General features: G+C 39.9%; 1 protein-coding gene across 1 annotated transcript in view; it reads right to left on the reverse strand.

The window, feature by feature from the left end:
* The window catches only part of LOC136243495 (transcription elongation factor SPT6-like), a 46,603-nt gene that overhangs the window by 24,047 nt on the left and 2,693 nt on the right, over window positions 1-19,863 (reverse strand). The window contains exons 6-18 of the mRNA XM_066035002.1: window positions 11,211-11,328; window positions 10,791-10,865; window positions 10,462-10,650; window positions 10,252-10,344; window positions 9,868-10,100; window positions 9,462-9,782; window positions 9,048-9,198; window positions 6,637-6,843; window positions 6,356-6,499; window positions 6,140-6,252; window positions 4,024-4,141; window positions 3,813-3,889; window positions 3,564-3,702 (exon numbers count right to left, since the gene is read on the reverse strand). Coding sequence (XP_065891074.1) covers window positions 3,564-3,702; window positions 3,813-3,889; window positions 4,024-4,141; window positions 6,140-6,252; window positions 6,356-6,499; window positions 6,637-6,843; window positions 9,048-9,198; window positions 9,462-9,782; window positions 9,868-10,100; window positions 10,252-10,344; window positions 10,462-10,650; window positions 10,791-10,865; window positions 11,211-11,328 — 1,978 coding nt within the window. The remainder of the gene's footprint in view (window positions 1-3,563; window positions 3,703-3,812; window positions 3,890-4,023; window positions 4,142-6,139; window positions 6,253-6,355; window positions 6,500-6,636; window positions 6,844-9,047; window positions 9,199-9,461; window positions 9,783-9,867; window positions 10,101-10,251; window positions 10,345-10,461; window positions 10,651-10,790; window positions 10,866-11,210; window positions 11,329-19,863) is intronic.

The following is a 19,863-nucleotide window of genomic DNA, read 5'->3' on the forward strand; positions in this document are numbered from 1 at the left end:
CCCATGGTGTCTGATAGGTCATGTCCTCAACAAGATCAAGGCAAAACAAGCTCAGGTGATCCTAGTTTGGAAGAACCAGGCGTGGTACCCAGTAGTCCTGGAGATGTTGATAGACTACCCTCGCCTCATTCCTCCTTGTTGTAGAAGGGTCAGGATAACAGGGGGATGGACATAACACCTCAGCTAGCTGTCTGGCATGTCTCAGGGAAAAGTACCGAGGTGATAACCTTTCAACAGAAGCTTCAGAGCTCCTGGTGGCCTCCTGGAGGACGAAGTCCTCACAAACATATGACTCCCTATTTAGAAGATGGGCTACCTGTAGCTGGTGTTCTGAGAAGTCACAATCCCATTTCAGGACCTGTAGCAGATGTGGCTAATTTAAGGTTATCAGTCAAGGTCACTAAATGCTTACAGGTCAGCAATTTCCTCAGTTCATGACACGGTGGATGGGGTGGAGGTAGGAAAACATCTTTTGATAACTAGGCTGTTGAAAGGAGCTTTACCATGCTAGACCCCCGCTACCAAGGTATAGCTCTACCTGGGATGTACAAGTGCTGTTACAATACATTGATCAGCTGGGAGCTTCCTCCTCATTATCTTTGAAGTTGCTTACATTTAAACTAGTAATGCTGTTTTCATTGACAAGGCCATCTCGCTCAGCTGATCTGGCAGCACTCCAACTGGACAGACATCGATACAAGCCAGATGGAGTTGCCTTTTTGCCAACAGCATTGGTCCTCACAAGGAAGAGCTCTCAGGGAGTTCTTCTTTCCATCATTTCCACCCAACACCAACTTATGTCCGGTGGAGACTTTACGACAATACGAGGCAGCCACTGCCACCTTGCGGGTTGACACTTGCAAGCTGTTTGTGGCCATCAAGAAGCCTCATAAGCCAGTGGCTTCATGCACTATTGCACATTGGTTAAAGGAGATGTTGAAGTTAGCAGGTATTGATGTGTCTATTTTTTCAGGTCACTCAGTTAGAGGTGCATCAATTTCAGCTGCAGCTAGTATTACCATGAGCGATACCATGCAGGCTGCAGATTGAAGTACAGAGTCAGTGTTTCAAAGGTTCTACTACCGACCCTCTCGTGATGTATCATATGGTAGGACAGTGTTATCATCCTCAATTACTGGTGAGACCTGGCCATTTGTATTTTCTTTTTGACCTGCTTTGTGTGACCACAATGAAATGGCTTGACTTCACACATAATAGCTACAAACAACACCATTGATATGTGAAACTGAGCCTACTGAAATATAATTGCCAAATGGCTCAGATCATGTAATTATTGCATGCTATTTAGGATTATATGAAGAAGGTGAAGTCGAGCATAATAATGGTCCCACCCACCCTTCCCCATACCAAATGGGTTAACTAATTCACAGGTCGAAGATGTGAAGTGTGGTGGGTATTTATAAGATTTTCTTCCATGTGCATGCACTGAGCAGCATGTGGAGCGCATGCCCATGAAATGGAGACTACCAACAGCAGGTAATATTAAGAATTAGGCCGAACACCATTGATATGCTTGACTTCGCCTTCTTCATATAATCCTAATCCCAAATAGCATGCAATCATTGTATGATCTGAGCCATTTGGCAATAGAACACACAGGACAAACACACAAACAAACTTACACCCAATTGGCTGCCCATGTCTATCAAATGTGCTACTATATATTTTTCCAACAGTCTATATGCTGTGGAGCAATACCAGGAAGCACTTGCTATGAGAAAAAAAGTTTGAGTATGCACAAAAAGATATACAAAACGAAGAAAAAAGTTGTCACAGGCAGGATTCGCACCGTCACTCTACACAGCAGTAACCGCAACAACTTCAGGGAGGTGCTTTACCAGCTGAGCTGTTTATCGTGTGGTTAGCAATGGAATGCAGCTGAAATTTTCTCTACATCATGGCTTTCAACATGCTGTAGTGGAAGAAGGAATGCATGTAGAAGCTTGCAATAAACTTTGCAATGTAGCCAGATGGTGAGCATTTCATTTTGCATGTGAATCATGTAAATACATGCACAGATTGCCGAGTAAGCGTCGTCAATAGCTGACATATGAAAAAGTGTGTCACGAAAAGGTGGCACTGAGAAGGAAAAAAAGTTGTCATGGGCAGGAATCAAACCTTGGACCTATGGGTTAACAGTTTTATGTGCTAACACTTTGGCTGTTCGTTGGTGGTTTTGGCAGGAATGTAGCTCAAGTTTTCCTCTACACCAACGCCTTCAACACTGTAGGGAGCGAACGAAAGCACATAGCGATTTTTAAAAATAAACTTGGGAGTTGCCAAATGATGAGCTCTTAATCATACAGTACGATAGTTACTGTATAGTAGAGACCACACAGGAGTAGGTGTGGCCCACGAATTAACATCACCCAAAAACCAGTCTCACTTTTCCCAGACAATGACAAGGCAGTATTGGTTAGGTAATAACTAAGCCAAAACAAGCTTTCAGATCGACCCGAAACACTTTCAACAAGTTGCTACAGAATTTAAAATATATATATATTCAATGGAATTTTCTACCGACTGAGTAACTGACTGATGCCTTCAGACAAGCATAACTCGATAACAGCTAAGGCTACAGGTTTCATTTTTTCACAGTTTGACATCGCTTCGGCCTGACAGGTGCCTTTTGGCATACCGCAGTACATACAATGGATTCTTCATGGACTTACCAGTGTGTCCCATTCAACTTTGCTGACAACGAAAGGTGTCAATTTGGCGGTAGCACGTGATGGCTTCCCTTCAAAATGGAAATCGTCTGTATTTTTCATAGTGGCTATTTTGATTGCAGAGGTGTTTTTCGAACAGTTCTTGATTCGCATTGCTGTGTAACGGGTTGAACATAGCCGACAGCGAAGCACATTGGATACTTCACTTTCAGATGGTAATTAATATAATTTGGGGCGCGCGTCACCATTTCTTTCGGTATACGTGGATTGCAGAGGTGCTTTTCAAACAGTTCTTGATTTGAAATGCTGTGTAACGGGTTGAACATACGTAGCTAACAACGAAGCGTAATGAATAGTTCATTCTTCAGACGATAATTGATATAGCTGGTGCGCGCGGCACCGTTTCAAATGCGGTATGCATGGGTTCACCAGTCACAATAAAATTATTTACAAAAAAGTTAACAAACAAGTACATGAAAAAATTTGGAATTTTCAACTAGAATAGGGACCATAGTACATCGATAAAAAGTACTAAAACAAGTTGGAGTAGTCCATGATATTAAATCACAGTAAAACAATAAGAAGTGTTATACTGTGTTTAAGATACCATAACAGAAATGCACGGTAGAGATATAACACTTCTTATTGTTTTACTTAGATTTAATATCATGGACTACTCCAACTTGTTTCAGTACTTTTTATCGATGTGCTATGGTCCCTACTCTAGTTGAAAATTCCAAATTTTTCATGTACTTGTTTTGTTAAAGTCCCGTATCGATAAGTGTCTTGGCTGCTGAGTTAGTGACATGATGAAGAAGGAAAGCAGACGGATAGACAGACAGACAGCTTTATATATAGATTTTATTAAATCACCTTTCCTCTCTTGGACTTTGCATATATTGCAGCCATTGATGGATCGACCAATTCAACTAAGACACCAGCCATGTCCTCATTCTCCACTTCCAAGTCATTAAGACATTGTTTGATGTCAGTCACTACCATCAGTGCATCCCTACATGGAATGAAGTACATGTACAAAAGCTTACAGCAACTAAGAGACTCAAACTGTACCCATATTATACTGTATATACTACACACACACATGCAAAAACACACACACACCTGCATGAAGCAGGTACAGCCACAACATCGGGATGATGCTTTAACATGAATGAATTCAACTTCTCAATGTCCACCTCCTAAAACACATATATCAATCACATTAGTTAACAAAGGGACAAACAATATGTAGATACACAAATGGTAGAGCAGCCCATTAGAAATATTGTTTTGTGACAAAGTGCCATCCTGAAGATACTGTACATGTACACACCTTGTCCTCTTTTTCTGACTCCCAGTAGCTGTTCTTCCTCTTCAGGAAATGGTTGAGTTTCAAAAAATCTATGACTTCCCCACATGCATCCAACACCACAAAAAACACTGGCATGTTCCTGTATGACAGTGAAACACATTATCAGTACTAGATGGAAAAAATTTAAAAAGAACCGGATCACTTAAAAATGTAATGAATAAAGAAGGATCACTGTAAACCCCAAAATTTTGACTGTCAAAGTTTTAGTTACATATTTGCTCCGTCATTTTGGGATTAAGTCAAAACAGAAATTTGTGGTTTACACTACTACCCCAGTGATCCCTTATTGCTTCATTGCATTTTCCAGCAATTCCTATTCCCCTTTCAATTTTTTTTGTTTATCTAGTTTATTAATCTAGTATTGGATTTGTTTTATTGATTCTGAAGATTGTTGTATATAGAGCACTTATATACATACACAGTCAATGTTTCAGTACACACATGAAACGGCAATTGTAATGTGCATACAGAGTCTCCTAATATCAGTTGAATTGGTAGTGCCTTTAATGGCTGCCAAGTTCAGTGCAAGCTTTAAGATTCACTTGACTGCATTGTTAGAGCATTTACGTGACTGCTCTATTAGAGTATCTTGATAACCTGCCCATGTACAATAATCATGGAGCAAAATCTGCCTCTTCTAAGCTTCCTGGTTATACTGAGTCCAAATATAGATTTATTAGCAACAAGCAGCATGCACCAACAAACTCAACTCTGAGTGTGATATAGAATGGTTTCAGATACGTAACGACGTCTTGCCAAGAAACAGCCCGGTTGGAAACGAAATAAAAAATCAGTAGTGTTGTGAACCAGTATGGAAAAACCAGTTATTAACCAGTATTGTCTGGTATTGTCTAGGTCAAGCCAATTATTGGCTAAGAAGCCTTTTAACTAGTGATGTGCGATATATCGAAAAAATATCGATTTTGCGATAATTTTGTCGATATCGTTATCGTATCGATTTTCGATACTGCTTAGCAGATTTCGATATTTATCGAAAAGGTAATAATTTGCGATAATTATCGAAATAGCGGAGAATATTTCGATAAATCTACAGCATTTAGTGTGTGATTGCGCAATCACGCTAGAAATGAAGGTTGGTTCTGTACTATCTAGCCACTTTAAAACCAGTTTTCTAGGCTTATTAATAGTTTTATGCAATGGTTTGTGTGCAAATTGTATTTCAAGCATATTTATAAATATCGGCCGCCCACGCAATTACACCACCCACACAATAAAAAATTATCGAAAATCGTATCGAAATTTCGATATTTACCCCAATATCGTATCGATATAATATCGAAATAAAAATCCTGATATCGCACACCACTACTGGTTTTGTCCACCCACTTGGTAAACCATAAATTACCCCTGCTGACAAGTATTAACATCACAACATAACCTCAAAACATGTGTAAAAATGTCCTTGTAATAGCTGTTATTGTAAGGCAGGATGTTGATGGTCACTTTGGTACCACCCTAAGGCTTCCAAAAGGCATGTTTAGTGCCATAATGTCTGCTAATTTACAATCAGACAATAACTGGTCAATATCCATCCAATAACTGGTTTTAGTAAACTCTGCAGGTTCACAGCACTAAAAATCAGTCATGGACCATAAAGTAAGTCTTGCCACTTTTTATCCCAGAATTTTCCTTGTTAACTTTTAATAAATTGTGAATAATGACAATAGTAAGTCTTTGATAATATGAACAAAATGACGAATTTCAGTTTTGTCTAAAATATACTTTTTCACTTGATACTTACTAGTGGACCTACTGTATACTCATTGCAAAGAACCACCAGAGGGCTGTTTTGAGCTGAATCAAGGTGGTTTTTAGGTGTGCATTCTATTAGGATTATTGCAACAACAAAAAACATGGGGAGATCCCCTATACAAATAAGAACTGTTCTATATATAATGAATGGATTGATCACAAACCAGGCACCTAACGATATGGGTATGGGGGAAACATCTGATTCTTGCACTCTAATATTGAGAGTTTTGGAAGTTAAATTTTGTAATGTTTTGCAGACGTCAAACAGTTTGTTCATTATAGCAATGTAGTTAAAGATGCTTACTTGTCATCAGTGAAAGAACAGCCCATAATTCTAGAGTAATCTCCCTCCTCTAGTTCTCGCTCAGGTCGATATGGGGCAACATTTAACCAATGGTGCATCTTGTCCACACAAAACTAAAACAAGAACATGAAAAATACACTATAGTACTCTACTGTGTATGTACACAACATGTGTGAATGCTAACTAGACCTACTCTTATAACAATACACACACTACCTGAGTGACAAACTCTTTAGCCTCCTGCAGTAGCTTAGTGCGTAGTTCTCGTTCCATTAATGGATACAGTACACGGAGCAAAGCATGAGCTAATGCTTGTGCTCTCTGTACATTCCATTTTTCTACCAGCAAACTGAACTCATCCTGAAATTAGGAAATCAACTAATAAATAAAGTGACAAAATTACGTACTTCCATAACCAATGTGCTACAATTTATATGACAACTACATATACCTACACATACTTTACAATTATTTGACAGTGCCAAGTAATAACATACTCGATAAAAGTATTGTTTGATTTCATCAAAGTAAGTACTGAATGAACGCCCGTCACTGCTTGTATCAAGGTCAATCCTGATGGCTGTGATCAAGAGGCCATCTTGTTCTGCTTGTACTACCCGTAGGAACTGATCCCCCTTAAGATCCCTAACAGGTTTATTCTTGAGGTATTTGAACCCATAACACACACTGTTTTCATCAATCTCCTATTAAATTAACACACATAAGTTACAACTATGCACAAACTTTATCCTACAGTACAATAGTACTGTATAGTAGGGACCATAAAGGTGTAGGCGTGACCCACGAAAAAACATCCAAAAACCAGCCTTAATTTTCCCTGGCGACGATGAGGCAGTATTGGTTAGGTATAACTAAGCCCAAACAAGCTTTCAGATCGACCTGAAATGCTTTTAACAAGTTGCTACAGAATTTTTTTTTTAAATTATTAAACGGAATTTTCTACTGACTGACTGAGTAACTGACTGCCTGATGCCTTCAGACAAGTATAACTCGATAACAGCTAAGGCTATGGGCTTGATTTTTTCACTATTCGATGTCGCTTCAGCCCGAGAGGTGCCTTTTGGCATACCACAGTATGTACAATGCATTATTCATGGTCTTACCAGTGTCCTTCTTTGTGTCCCATTCATCTTTGCTGACAGCGAAAAGTGTCGATTTGGTGGTAGCACGTGATGGCTTCCCTTTGTAATGGAAATTGTCCGTATTTCTACTTTGATTGCAGAGGTGCTTTTCGAACAGCTCTTGATTCGTACTGCTGTGTAACGAGTTGAACATAGCTGACAATGAATAGTAATGGATACTTCACTTTTCAGACGATAATTGATATTCTTTTGATGCGGTATGCGTGGGTTCACCAGTCATAATAAACATTATTTACAAAAAAAAGTTAACAAACAAGTACACAAAAAAATTGGAATTTTCAACTAGAGTAGGGACCATAGCACATCAATAAACAATACTGAAGCAAGCTATAGTGCGTGATATTAAATCACAGTAAAACAATAAGAAGTGTTATATCCCTACTGTGCATTTCGGTTATGGTATCTTGAGCACAGTAGGGATACAACACTTATTATTGTTTTACTGTGATTGAATATCGTGCACTACTCCAGCTTGTTTCAGTTGATGTGCTATGGTCCCTACTCTAGTTGAAAATTCTAAAAAAAATTGTGTACTTGTTTATAAGGCTCAGTCTCACACATCAATGGTACAGTAGTACTGTTTAAGTAGGGATTTCCCTAAAAATGACACGCACTACCTAAAATGCTGCCTTCAAAAATCATCCTAGAGACATCTTACACTATGAAAATCACCTTTACTATTAGCCCATCTAACAGCATTAAAAACAAGAAAACACTAATAGGTGGCTGGATGTACAATTTTATAAAACTCGGATTTTAGTTTCACTGCCAGCCTGACCACAGTCGTAAGGCTGGAGGCCAAACGAAGCAGTGCATTGCCACCATTTTATGCTACAATAACAAACTCACCAGTGGGATGTGCCTTTTGGGGTTTTGACAAGTGTGTGCCCTCTGCGCCTTGTCTTTACTTTTATCCTCAATCAGGCTAGCAAGAGTTAATAATGCCCTCCCCTATTATTAACTCTTGAGACTAGTCTTCTTCCTTCTCCATGCAATGAAACCATATCGAGGTGTTAATTTTTCCTATCAACATTTTCCTTGAGCAGCATATTTGGATAATGTAGATTCATAGTCACACCTATTAATTAATGCGATCTTGATTGATCAATAATCATGGAGCACTGAGACCATACCTCTTAACAATCTATCACAATGACGTTATTGTTATGCTAGTACAATGAAATAGTGACATAGTGAAAGGCTGACTCGAGATACTCTAATAGAGCAGTCACCCTAATAAAACAGCCACTTGTGTATAGCTCTGGAAAGCTGAGAGATACTCTTGAAAGAAAGTAGTGAAACAACAAAAGAGATCACCTACAGTACACCTGAAGATATACTACTGGACTTATTTTTGGCAGGAAAACACAAACCCTCATGATCTGTACTAATACTAGTATATTGAAAATTATTAATTTAAAAATGAAGCAAGAATCCAAGCAATAAAAACTAGTGAAACAAGAAATAAATGATGGCATTATATATAGCATTGCTCAGTGGGAAAATCCCTACTTTGGAAAGTTATAACAATGATTTTGTTTAATGCCAGAGTAGGGATTTTCCCACTGAGCTATGCTGTAATACCATCATTCATCTATTGTTTCAATACTTTTATTGCTTGGATCCCTACTTCATTTTTAAATTAGTAATTTGTAATAGCATGCAGCAATTGTTAAGCTAGCAAATATTGACTTGCAAAAATTGGACTTCACTTGCTCACAGTCACATATAACAAGAACACAAACCTTTTTCCCTTTCTTTGTTGGCCTCACCGACAAGATTGCTCGCTCCCTAAAGGCTCGCCTGATCACTTGACGGACTGTAGGGTCACTTGCTAGTTCCAGTGCAACCATGTGGCGGGCACCATGAAGAACTGCATCTACTGTACAGAAATGTCTGGAAAAAATAACAATACATGATCAGTTATAAACTATGTGACACTGTCATGTATTACATATATATTCACATGTTTTTCAGAAAATAATTTCAGAAAACCAATGCTGGCTATAGGTGTATGCCTGATTAAAAATTACTTGCTACAGTGATTCATAGGGCATGTCAGTTCCTGCAGACTGTGGTAAGAAATAGTATGATGAGAATATAGTATGACCACTGTAGTACGAGGGATTAGATCCACAAAAAAGTATTTATATGCTTACCCTGCAGACTTTATAAACTCTGTTGCACATTCTTCGGGTTCTACAGGATGTTGCTCCGTCTCATGTTTCTGATATCCATCACGGAGGTTGTCACCAAACTGTTCTGGCTTTAATCCAAACTTGGCCACTAGTCCTCCAAGTTTGCTCTCTTTACAAATGGTATAAAAGTCTCTACGTTGTGCATGCTTCCGACGAGCCATTTCACCATCCAGCCCTCCTCCTACATGTTTGTTTCTCATTGTCACCAAGTCATTGCCATAGTAAAGAAGAAAATGACTATACACATCATTCAGCTCTTCTATTGTCTGGACAGCTTCCAAACTAGAAAAAGAATATGTGGTTAATCATAAAATATGACAATAGTATTGTGAACTCTTGAAAACTTGGGACACAAAATAACTGATACCGTTCAAGGTCTTTCTCTTCCAAAGGACGAGTACCCTCTTTAATGGCCTCATCAGGTTGGTTCCTGAGTTGTTCAAACTGCAGTTCCTGTACTTTGATGAACAACTTCTTAAGGCTCCTCTTGCGGGTACACAATTGGCACCATTTCTCATCCCATTGCCAAACACGCCACAGATCATACATGTCTAGTTCTGGCTCTACATATTCTTTTTTGTAATTAGCAATATAAGGAATCTAAAATAGCAAGAGGAGGCAAGAAATTATAATTTCATTCTACATAAACTATGTACTTCTCTACCATTGTTATGTTATACTACCTACAAGTACAGTATAAACTTCTCACACATGCACACACGTACACATTGTAGGCATACATACTGCTTACCACAAACTTCTGGTTACAAATAAAATCCAATGTATCCTTGATTTTATTGATAGTAGAATCAGGTCTATATCGATCAGTATTAGAATAATTCGGCTACACACAAATACAACAATAACACTGTAAAAATATGTTGCATCCATGCTCCTACAGTTAATTTTTCATAAACTAGCTTGCTTGAATTGGTTCCCAGCCAACAGCAAATTGACTCACTTGTTTAGAAATTGTCCTGGTGACAAAGGCCTGTTGGTAGATCCACCTTGCCTCCTTTTCAAGTTCACTGACATCACGTTCCTCCACCGGGTAACTACGCTGGAGGAACTGCTCAGGCAAATCAGTGATACGTATCTCCTGGTCTTTATCAGTGAAGTGACCTTGCTCTAGCTCACTAGGCTCATATACCTAATAAAAAATAAAATAATGTATTTATTTTTAGTTACATGTACAAAACTATGATAAATAATCACACGTTTGCAAGATCAAAAATGACATAAATACAGTACACCACTACAAATAAAGTGTATAAATAGACATAGGCTTACATCAAATATTGAGCCTTTCTGTTTCTTCCTTTTAGGTTTCTTGCTCCGATACTCAAGGTCTGCATCACCTCCCAACTAGTAGAGTACAAGTACAGTAGTAAATGTGATTTACATGTACTTCACTACATTTACAGTAAAACACACCCAGTGCAACAATTTTAACATCCATGTTCCATTTAACAAGAATGCTTACAGTACATGCAGGCAATAGCTAGCATGCAGAGTGGATACAAGTGACATGCATAGCTGTTAATTGCTACGTGGTTACTGCTGTTTTTATTTGTTATTACATTGTCAATCACTAGCACACACACACTAACAGGCAGTGTTGGTGTATGGTACATAAATGCGCCACATCTCGACAAGTGTGATTAGCTGCCCACATTAAAAACATGCAACATTATAATATACGTAGCTCACTTCATCTTCATCATCATCATCTTCCTCATCAAGGTAGTTAGTCTTATCATCTCCAAATGCAGCAAACTCATCCAAGTCAAAATCCAACCCAAACACTTTTTGTGCCTCCAACAGAGCTCTAAAAGTATAATGTCCTAATTAATGTACAATGTGCAAGTGTTTCACAGTTTGGCAGCTAACCTGACCACAAAACATAGACATTATAGGCATTAGACAGTATGTAATACTTATAATGTTATGCTGTTTTTGCTGTTATATTTAAGTGTGCTACATGTGCTGCTTGGTGTATGTGCATGGAAAATTGTTGTAAAATACCCACTGAGCTATTGCTTTACACCTTTTGACATTTTCTTTAGCTTTAATACCAGTGCTGGTAGTATAGGTTTAAGTTAATCTTGATGGAAAGCCTCACAGCAAGAAAGTGGCATAGTTAACAGCTACAACACCTCGATGTGCTATGCCTCAACCAGATCACTAACAACTCCCAAACTGGATTCATCTTCCTGGGAACAGCCTGCCTGGAGCCCTCTCAAGGATTGTTGGAATGATATGGGTAGAAGAAACGAATGTATGTGAATAAAAGTTGATGAAAATGAAAATTGAAATGAAAATTGACACAAGTCAGCTTTCAGAGTGGCACCTGGTACGTACGTACATACAGTAGCTTTCCTGTGTGGAAAATGAAGATTGGTATTAACTGATTCCTTTGTCCTACCAAAGGTAGCAGTGACAGATTCCATACCTGGACCAGATTATGGCAGCAGTGCTTGAAGATCACCAGAGGAACAACCAAGCTCTTGCTAGGATCCACTGAATTCCAATTCCCTCTGGCCCCTGACAGAAATGTTAAAGACACTGAACAGTGAAGATGAGGAAATCACCAATGACTAAGTGGAGTCTACAATTACCCTTCTGGTCAATGCATTTGTCCAAAGTCAATTTTATATTTCTAGAATTACTTGAAGAGTAAGGAGCTACTGACAGTAGTTCAAGGGAGAGAAATGAATTTTCTCAAAACTGTCCCTGAATTGTTTGAGCCACTCATGCCACTGAACTCTGGACCAACGGGAAGGTGAAGGCTTCAAGCAGTAATACTGGTAGCTTGTCAAGTTATTGGAATCCCTTTCTATCACTCCATCAGTCACCAGTGATCAAGACAGCAATTATACTCCCAGTTAGCCAAAGGAGGAGGAAAGCACACCAAGAAGGGACAGAAGCCAGAAGGCTTGTAAAAGAAATTTTAATTGTGCCACATTTTAATAAGAATCGTAGTATTGAAAGTTCAAAAAGTCAGTGAATGGAATCTTTGATACTGATAGGGAGGCTGGCTTCCTTTGTAGATGTCTGGAAGGTACATTAACAGGGTATTTTTAGGCACTGAATACCTTATCGAATAAGAGGTGCCAGTGCAGGCTAAAAGACCTTCAGAGGCAAGAATGGGCAGATGAAACTTGCATGTCATCAATCTGAAGCAAACTCAACCAATGGGTTGAAACCACTTATTTCAAGATGGAGGGCATCTTGATCCTACAAGACCTCCTGTGAGCTAGGGACTAAATTGTGAAAGACGCCTACTTCACCATCCTGATCATATCATACTGTATAGTAGGGACCACAAAGGTGTGGGCATGGCCCATGAAAAAACATCACCCAAAAACCAGCCCTAACGATGATGAAGCAGATACAATGGTTAGGTAAAACCGTAAAACTAAGCCCAAACAAGCCTTCAGATCGACCCGATACGCAGTTGCTATGAAATTTAAAAAATATATTAAACAGAAGTTTCTAGTGACTGACTGACTGACTGCCTGACTGATGCCTTCAGACAAGCATGACTCGATAACGTCTAAGGCTACGGGCTTGTTCACTGTTCAGATGTCGCTTTGGCCCAAGAGGTTCCTTTTGACATACCGCAGCACATACAATGCATTTTTCATGGACTTACCAGTGTCCTCCTTTGTGTCCCATTCATCTTTGCTGACAGTGAAAACTGTCAATTTGGTGGTAGCACGTGATGGCTTCCCTTTGTAACAGAAATCATCATGTTTTTCATAGTAGCTACTTTGATTGCAGAGGTGCTTTCTTGATTTGTAATGGGTTGAACATAGCTGGCAACAAAGCATAATGGATACTTCACTTTTGGACGACAATTGGTTGCTGGGGCATGTGGTGTCATTTCTTTCCTTTGATATGGTTGTTATGAGATGTTTGCGCATGCGTGTAGGCTTTAATTAGAAGATTAGAAACTGGTTATTGTTGGTGATTGCTGTGCCACGCTGTCGTCGAAACAGGTCACATAACAAACTTGGGGGCTTGTCCAGGAGAAGAATGGCAACTTTGTATGTTGGTGAACTGTTGTCTCGTCAGCTGATTCTTCCGTCACGGTTGTTGGGTAACCCAGACCGTTAAACCTGAATTCCTTGGTACCGGGTTAATGGTACCTGTTAAGGTGACTCTTTTGCTTTACGACGATTTTGGTGTTCTCCGTGCTCTTTTTGTTCTTCTAGAGTACTTTAGATTGGTGAAACGTGTAGCAGGCACTAATTGGAAATATTTATTATTGCTGGTGATACTCACAATTATGTCTACGGTGAAGGATTCCTTTATTTCCGAACCATTGGTTAGTGGTTTAAGGAAACTAAAACGTTCGGAATTAATAGAAGTGGCTGGTCACTACAAATTAACTTGTCAGAGTTCTATGAAGAAAGATGAAATTCGTCAAGTAATTTTAGAGCATTTGCATGAAGAGGACTTATTTCAGACGAAGAAGAGAATGAACTAGAAACCAATGGTACTACACTAGAGCTAAAGACGTTAGAATTTCAAGAGAATGAGAAAGTTAGGGAAAATACATTACGTATGAAGGAGCTAGAAGTAAAAGAGAAGTAGTTAGCAATACAAGTGAGACTGAAGGATAGAGGTGTACCGATATGGGTTTTAGGCATGTACCGATATCCGATATTGATGCAACCAAAAGAAGTCGATAACTGATAGTCAATCCGATATTTGCATTAATATTTTAAGCAAACAAAAGTGTAAATTTACCTACCCTACAACATGTGCATGTATTCATTGCTATACTCTGCCTGTGGTGGATACAGCTTGGGTTTCTATTGTGAAATCCAGACAATTAGGCACCCACAAACATTTTTATGCATACGCCCATGAAGCCTTAAACAAATATTTCTGCATTACTTCGCATTCTAATGGCTTGTGAGAAAGCTGGTACAGCAAGTTTCCGTTATCCTGTGATCCTTCTTTTATTACAACGGTACTCTATAACTGCTTCATTTGTAAAGACCGTGATAAGCTTTGAACAAACACTAGGATCGCATGTATTTATATGGCTTCTCGTAGTGTAGCCACACTAGGAACGCATGTATTTATATGGCTTCTCGTAGTGTAGCGCTTGCTGCACATGCAGTGAACAATAAGCCAGAGCCACATGGATAACGTAGAAAACTAATGCATAATCCGTTTATGTACAAACTATTGCTACTGTATAAATATCGGTAGTGATATCGGTCCTCCTGTTGTTGTGTACCGATACCGATATTGGTAAAAAATACCATATCGGTGGCCGATATTGAGCCGATCCGATTATCGGTACACCTCTACTGAAGGAATTAGAAGCTAAGGCCAACCCAACCCCTGAGCGGTGGAAGACTGGTAGTAAACCAGCTTTTGATATCAGTAGACATGTATGGTTTGTCTCAGCTTTTCAAGAACTGGAGGTTGACAAATATTTCTTACATTTCGAGAAGGTTGCTACTAGTTTGGAGTGGTCGAAAGAGGTCTGGACCTTCCTATTACAGAGTATGCTGGTAGGAAAGGCACAGGAGATATATGCAGCCCTGTCTCTGGATCAGAGCTCAGAATATGAAATTGTGAAAGCCGCGATAATGAATGCATATGAACTGGTTCCTGAAGCATATCAACAAAGGTTTAGGGAGAGCAGGAAGGGCAGTAATCAGACGTACGTAGAATTTGCCAGAGATAAGGAAAGGCTTTTTGACAGGTTGTGTGCTTCGATGGGTGTTGATGACTTCAAGAAGTTCAGAGAATTAGTGTTCTTGGAAGAGTTCAAGAACTGTTTGCCTAATGAGATTAAGACATATTTAGAGGAGCAGAAGATGACCACCCTACATCAAGCAGCAGTGCGCTCTGACGATTACTCTCTCAGACATAGGTCATCATCTGGGAGAGCTTCACAATCTGACGATAAGGCAAAGAAACCAGTTGACCTTAACCCTGATCAAGGTAGTGATAGAAGAACTGCCACATTTCCTTCTGGCCCTACCTGCTTCTATTGCAAGAAGAAGGGGCATGTAATGGCAGAGTGCAGGGCACTGGATAGGAAGAATCACAGGACATCCAAGCCAGATATGTTGTTTAGACAGGCAGTATCATCCCTGGATAACTCTATACAGTGTGATCGAAATGTGGAAGATGATGTGGAGAGATCTTACGCACAATTTGTATCGGAAGGGTCAGTGTATCTTGTTGGCCAGTCAATTAGAACTCCAATCAAGATTCTTCGTAACACTGGTGCAACTCAGTCGCTTATTTTGGAGTGTCCTTCCCTTTTTGAGCAAGTCATTCAGTGGTAGCAGTGTATTGCTTCAGGGCATAGAGTTGGGAACTGTACGAGTGCCCCTCCACCAAATTGAGCTGTCATCAGAGGTAGTGTCTGGTCCTGTCATTGTTGGTCTAAGATCTTCATTACCTGTTAAAGGAATTGATCTTGTGCTGGGAAATGATCTAGCAGGTGGTAAGGTGGAAGCTAATCCTTGTGTTTCCGACACTCCAAACTCCCATGCTTCTGATTTTGTGGAAGTTATACCTGGACTATTTCCAGTCTGTGCAGTCACACGTGCTATGGCTAGGAGGGCACTGGATCAAGTCAGTGATGAACAGTCAGTAGTGGACGCCACAGTACAGCCCATAGAGGTCCCTTTATCAGTACCACCAAGTGTCTCACTAGAATCTGAACCTGAGATCTGCTGTGAACCAACACAACAAACAAATGGGCTAGAAGCCACGAAGAACTCAGTACTATCTGCACATATTCTGGTGAGGGAACAGCAGAATGACCCTGGGTTACAGAAGTTGAGAGAACAGGCTATTAGTGAAGTGGAAGCAAGTAAGGTACCTGGTTGTTATTATTTGAAGAATGATGTATTGATGCGGAAGTGGAGACCTAGGAAGGTATCAGCCTCTAATGAATGGAGGGTAGTGCACCAAGTGGTTATCCCACCTCTGTATCGCCTGACATATTGAGTTTAGCACACGAAACTCCACTGGCTGGCTACTTGGGAGTCAACAAGACCTACAGAAAAATGTTAAAATCATTTTTATTGGCCTGGCATTACAAAAAATGTCAAATCCTTTTGTAGAACCTGCAGTACCTGTCAGATGGTGGGAAAACCAAATCGTAAACCCCCTGCAGCCCCTTTGAAGCCTATTCCTGCAACACAAGAGCCGTTTAGCCAAGTTGTAATTGATTGTGTTGGTTGGTCCCTTCCCTAAGACTCAGGCAGGGAACCAATATTTGCTTACAATAATGTGCTTGTCAACTCGTTTTCTGGAAGCAGTACTCCTAAGGCTCCGAATATTGTAAAGGCTCTGCTTAAGTTTTTTTACATTGGTTGGACTGCCACGGAGTATACAATCGGACTAAGGGTCTAACTTTATGTCCGGTATTTTTTAGCAGGTTATGTGTCAGTTAGGTATTCAACAGTTTAAATCAACAGCGTACCACCCTCAGACACAAGGAACGTTAGAAAGGTTCCATCAGATGCTAAAGGACATGATGAGGATGAATTGTTTGGAACAAAACAAGGACTGGGATGAGGGGGTATACCTTTTGTTGTTTGCTGTATGGGAGTCTGTTCATGAGGGACTGGGTTTTAGTCCTTTTGAGTTGGTTTTTGGACATGTGCCTCGTGGACCTCTCAAGTTGTTGAAGGAGGCTTGGTTGACTGCAGAAACAACACAGGATGTTATTGATGTGCGTCACAGATTACTGAAGGCCACAGAGTTTGCTCAAAGGAATTTGCAGACAGCCCAAGATCACATGAAGACATGATATGACAAGAAAGTCCGTCAGAGGACCTTTAAGCCAGGTGATAAGGCGTTGGCATTGTTGACTGTCCATGGTCATCCACTTCAAGCTCATTATTCTGGTCCCTTTTTGATAGAGAGGAAGGTGAATGATGTAGATTATGTGATTAAGACACCTGGACGTCGGAAGACAAACAGACTCTTCCATGTTAACATGTTGGAGGCATATCATGAAAGGGAACCAGTGGCTGTGGTGGCAACCACTGTTGCTACTCAGGGTACAACAGAGAGGCTTGATAGTTGTGCAGGAGGGATGAGTTCGGTGGAGATAGCGGACAAAGGTCCTAAGCTACAGAATTCAGATATTCTATCTAATTTAGACCAGAAGTTAGCACACCCACACAGGAGCAATTCAAATCCTTGATTAGAGAGTTCAGTTCATTATTTCTTGATATCCCTGGAAGGACACAGGTTGTTTACCATGATGTGGAGGTGGGGCAGGCACAACTAATCAAACAACACTCCTACAGGGTGAACCCACTTAAGTTGCAGGTTATTCATAAGGAGGTTGAATATATGTTGAGAAATGGTATAATTGAGCCAAGTAATAGTCAGTGGAGCTCACCATGTGTTTTGGTGCCTAAGCCAGATGGGAGCTATAGGTTTTGTACTGACTTCAGAAGAGTGAATGCAATGACGAAGATAGACTCCCATCCTATTCCTAGGATAGATGACTGCATTGACCACATAGGGCACACAAAATACTAAAAGGATATTGGCAGGTGCCACTGACAGAGAGGGCCAAGGAAGTGTCAGCCTTCGTAATGCCTGATGGTCTTTACCATTACCTTGTGATGCCGTTCAGAATGAAGAACACACCAGTTACTTTTCAGAGAATGATTAATGGTGTGGTAGCTGGACTGGAGGGGTGTGATGCATATATCAATGATTTGGTTGTATACAGTAACACATGGGACCAGCATATCAAGCAACTTAAGGCATGTCTCGCCAGATTACAAGAAGCTATCGATCTGGTAAAAAGTGAGTTTTGTCAAGCACGAGTGACATTTTTAGGCCAGGGTGAAATCAAACCTGTTAGAGCAAAGGTAGAAGCCATTGCTACCTTCACAGCCCCAACCAACAAACATGAATTGGTGAGGTTCCTTGGTATGTCCAGATACTACCGGAAGTTTTGTCGCAACTTTTCAGTCATTGCTGAACCATTGACCAGACCGTTAAAGAAGCGGGAGCACTTTAGATGGTCAGAAGGCCTTTAGTAAGATTAAGTCCTTTCTTGTATCAGTACTGGTACTTATGGAACCAAATTTTGGCAACCATTTAAACTCATGGTTGACGCCAGTGACGTGGGTGGTGGTGCTGTGTTATTACAAGGAGAGGGTAGAATAGATCACCCTGTTTGCTACTTTTCACACAAATCCGATTGCCACCAAAGAAAACTATTTGACATGTGAAAACAGACTCTAGCGTTGTTGCTTGCTTTGAGAAGGTGCTGTGGAGGATATATTGGTGTACACAGATCACAATCCCCTGGTATGTATTAACCGGATGAAGGACAAGAATCAGCGACTATTGAGATGGAGTCTTGCTCTACAAGAATATAACCTGAAGATATGCCACATCCGAGGAAAGGACAATGTTACAGCTGACGCGTTGTCTCAAGCAATGTGAACTTACCTCTGGCTCTGATTGACCGTGTAGTCATGTAGTAGGTATTATGGCATACTTTAGTGATTGTACTGTCCTTTCATACTTTATCTATTTGTAACTTCATCTCATTTGTTGTTGTAAGCACACCCCACCTATAGTTGTATGCATATGGGAATGCATTTTTATAGGGGGAAGTGTTAAGAGATGTGTTTGCACATACGTGTAGGTAGGCTTTAATTAGAAACCGGTTATTGTTGGTGATTGCTGTGCCACGCCGTCGTTGATATGGGTCACATAACAATGGTATGTGTGGGTTCACCAGTTTTATCTTACAAAAGTTAACAAACAAGTACACAAAAATGTTGAAATTTTCAACTAGAGTAGGGACCATAACATATTGATAAAAAGTACTGAAACAAGCTGGAGTAGTGCACAATAATAAATCACAGTAAAATAATAAGTGTTATATCAGAGCCTGGAATTATGGTCAGACATCTGCCATTTTCTGACCACTTTTGGCTAATGTCTGAACACTTTTAGAAAGTTTTAGTACAGTACTATTGAGTATGTCTGACCAAATAGCAGGATTTGTCAGATCATTTCCAAAACATAATTTCAGGCCCTGTATATCCCTACTGTGCTCAAGATAACACAATGGAAGTGCACAGTAGGGATTATAACAATAACACTTCTTATTATTTTACTGTGATTAAATATTGTGTACTACTCCAGCTTGTTTCAGTACTTTTTATCGATATGTTATGGTCCCTACTTTAGTTGAAAATTCCAAATCTTTCGTGTACTTGTAGCAACAGTATCAAACCCCTTGGACATTTACCAAAGTAACAAAACCTGTGGTGGCTCTTTTGAGGGCCTGAACAATTAATCACAAAGACATGACTTCTTTTTGACCAACAGGGCA

Source organism: Dysidea avara, chromosome 13 (assembly GCF_963678975.1).
Source record: "Dysidea avara chromosome 13, odDysAvar1.4, whole genome shotgun sequence".
In the NCBI taxonomy this organism is placed as follows: Eukaryota; Metazoa; Porifera; class Demospongiae; order Dictyoceratida; family Dysideidae; genus Dysidea; species Dysidea avara.